The sequence below is a fragment of the Emiliania huxleyi genome (assembly GCF_000372725.1).
Source record: "Emiliania huxleyi CCMP1516 chromosome Unknown EMIHUscaffold_1360, whole genome shotgun sequence".
NCBI classification, from domain to species: Eukaryota; Haptophyta; order Isochrysidales; family Noelaerhabdaceae; genus Emiliania; species Emiliania huxleyi.
Window position 1 is genome coordinate 132 of NW_005201230.1, and position 2,180 is coordinate 2,311.

The 2,180-nt window shown below is 63.1% G+C and overlaps 1 protein-coding gene across 1 annotated transcript; it reads left to right on the forward strand.

The window, feature by feature from the left end:
• Positions 1–441: 441 nt before the first annotated feature.
• On the forward strand, positions 442–1,668 carry EMIHUDRAFT_252491 (hypothetical protein; the record flags this gene model as incomplete). Its single annotated transcript, XM_005788280.1, has 1 exon — positions 442–1,668. The coding sequence occupies one exon, from the start codon at positions 442–444 to the stop codon at positions 1,666–1,668; it is 1,227 nt and encodes a 408-aa protein (XP_005788337.1).
• Between the last annotated feature and the right edge of the window lie 512 nt (positions 1,669–2,180).

A 2,180-nucleotide genomic window follows, 5' to 3' on the forward strand; every position in this document is an offset into this window, starting at 1 on the left:
AGCCGGGACAAAACATGACAAAAGCCGTGCCGGGACCCCCGCGCACTCCACCGAACGCGCGACGCCGCTGCAGGGGGGCTGAGAAGGGGGGGGGGCGGGTGCGATCACCCCCCATGGGTGCCCTCTTTCTAGTCATTCTAGTGAATGAATTGACTCGTCCCAGTGGATGTGTCCGATTTCCGACGTCCCTGTCAAAATGTGCGTGACGTCCGATCCTTTGTAATCGTCTAGAGACGCTGGATACATGAGCACGGAGCCGGCCGCTCCCGGCCCCACGCTGCGCCCACGGCCCGCGCGGCCGGCGCAGCCGCCCGGGAGCTCAGGCGCTACCGCTCCGCTTGCGCAGCGGGGGGGAATGAGAGTGGACCCAATCCCCCAAACTGGGAATTACATATATATATATATATGTACCGGCACGCGCTGCGCTCATCCGTGCGCCCAATGTCGCGCATCCTCGCCATGCTCGTCGCCTGCGCGTCGAGCTCTCTCGCCCTGGCTCCGGGGCCGTTGCCTGCTTCCCACGAGCTCCGCAGCAGCCACGCGGTTGGCGTTGGGGTTGCCCGGCCGCCGCTGACACCACGTGCCTCTGAGCCCCTCTTGGTGGCCACCAGCGGTGAGGCCGACCCGCAATACGGGCTGCTAAAGTCGTTCCGGTTCGACGAGCTCCGCATCTCCGGCCGGCAGGGCCTCCCTGGAGGGAAAATCGACGCGCACTACTCCTCCCGATACTGGCTCGTCTCACTCATGAACACGCACCGCAGCCTCGTGCTGCGGCGGATCCGGTCGCAGCTCGTGTTCAACGTCCTGGTGACATGCCTCATCCTCGGCGCGAGGACGGTGGGCTTCCGCCCGGCGGTTCCGATCACGATGCACACGCTGCTGGGAGGGTTCGTCAGCCTCCTGCTCGTCTTTCGAACAAATTCGGCGTATGCACGCTTCTGGGAAGCTCGCATCATCTGGGGAGGGGTAAAAAATACGTGCATCGACATCGTCCTCGCCATCTGTGCCAACGTCCGACCCCGCGCCCCCCAAGCCGCTGCCGACCTGGTCTCTGCCCTGCAGCTCTACCCAGGCTCGCTCTCGTGCCAGTGTCGCGCTGAGCCTCCCGACGGGAACCTCGATCCGTACGCGCTCTGCCTGCGCATGCACAAGGCGGTGGCCCTCGCTGCGGCAGAGGTGGATGCCAGCGGACCCGACCGCCGCGACAGCGTCGGCGTGCGCCTCTTTGAGCTGCAGTTATCGCGGCTCAACGGCGACATCGACAAGCTCGCCGACGCCGCGGGGGCGTGCTCACGCATCACAAACACGCCAGTTCCGCTCTCGTACTCGCGACACACCTCGCGCTTCCTCACAGTCTGGCTGGGCACGCTCCCCTTTGTCCTGGCGGGCGCGGTCGGCGCGCGCCTCACTCTGCCTTGCGTGATCGTCGCCTGCTGGCTGCTCCTCGGCATCGAGGAGCTCGGCCACCTGATCGAGCAGCCGTTCGAGGTGCACAGCCACCTTGGCGAGGTGCGCAAGCTGAAGGACAGCGAGTCGTACGACGTTGGAGTGCCCACGCGCAGCCTCGCCAACAACATCGTCCTCGGCTGCCAAGCGCTCGTTGACCTCAAGGAGCCGGCGACCCCGCACAGCCCGCCACCCGCGGCCCAGGAGCTCCAGGAAGCTTGACGCGGCCACGCCTTCGCTCCAACGGGGCAAGCAATGCTGCCATCCCATGGAATAGGCTTTGTGCAATGTAGACAGTAGCATGCACTTCTTTGTGGACACCACCATGTTTTCTAGTCTGCACGCACACACGTATATACGTTTGTGATATTGTGTTTGGGGCTTTGGTCCACTGTACATGGCTCATGGGGGCGAGATGGATGGGTACATCGAGCTCTCTACTGGACGTGCGTTTGCGTGATTCTTGTGTTGCCTGCACGTTTTTTGTTTCTTTTTTGAGAGCGCCTTCCATATGGCGCCTTCGTTGTTATATGTCAATAACAAACCAAGCTGCAGAACATGTGCGGGCCAGCGCCTATGACGCTCAAGGAGTGAGGCGCGGAGCGCCGCGCGCGGAGCGCGCCCCGAAGAAAATTTTGAGGGTTTTGGAGGGCTAGATGCGATCTCTATTAAGAGTTTGACTCACACGCTAGGAACCACTCGGCCCACCCACAGGCCCAGTCTCAAGTGGCAGC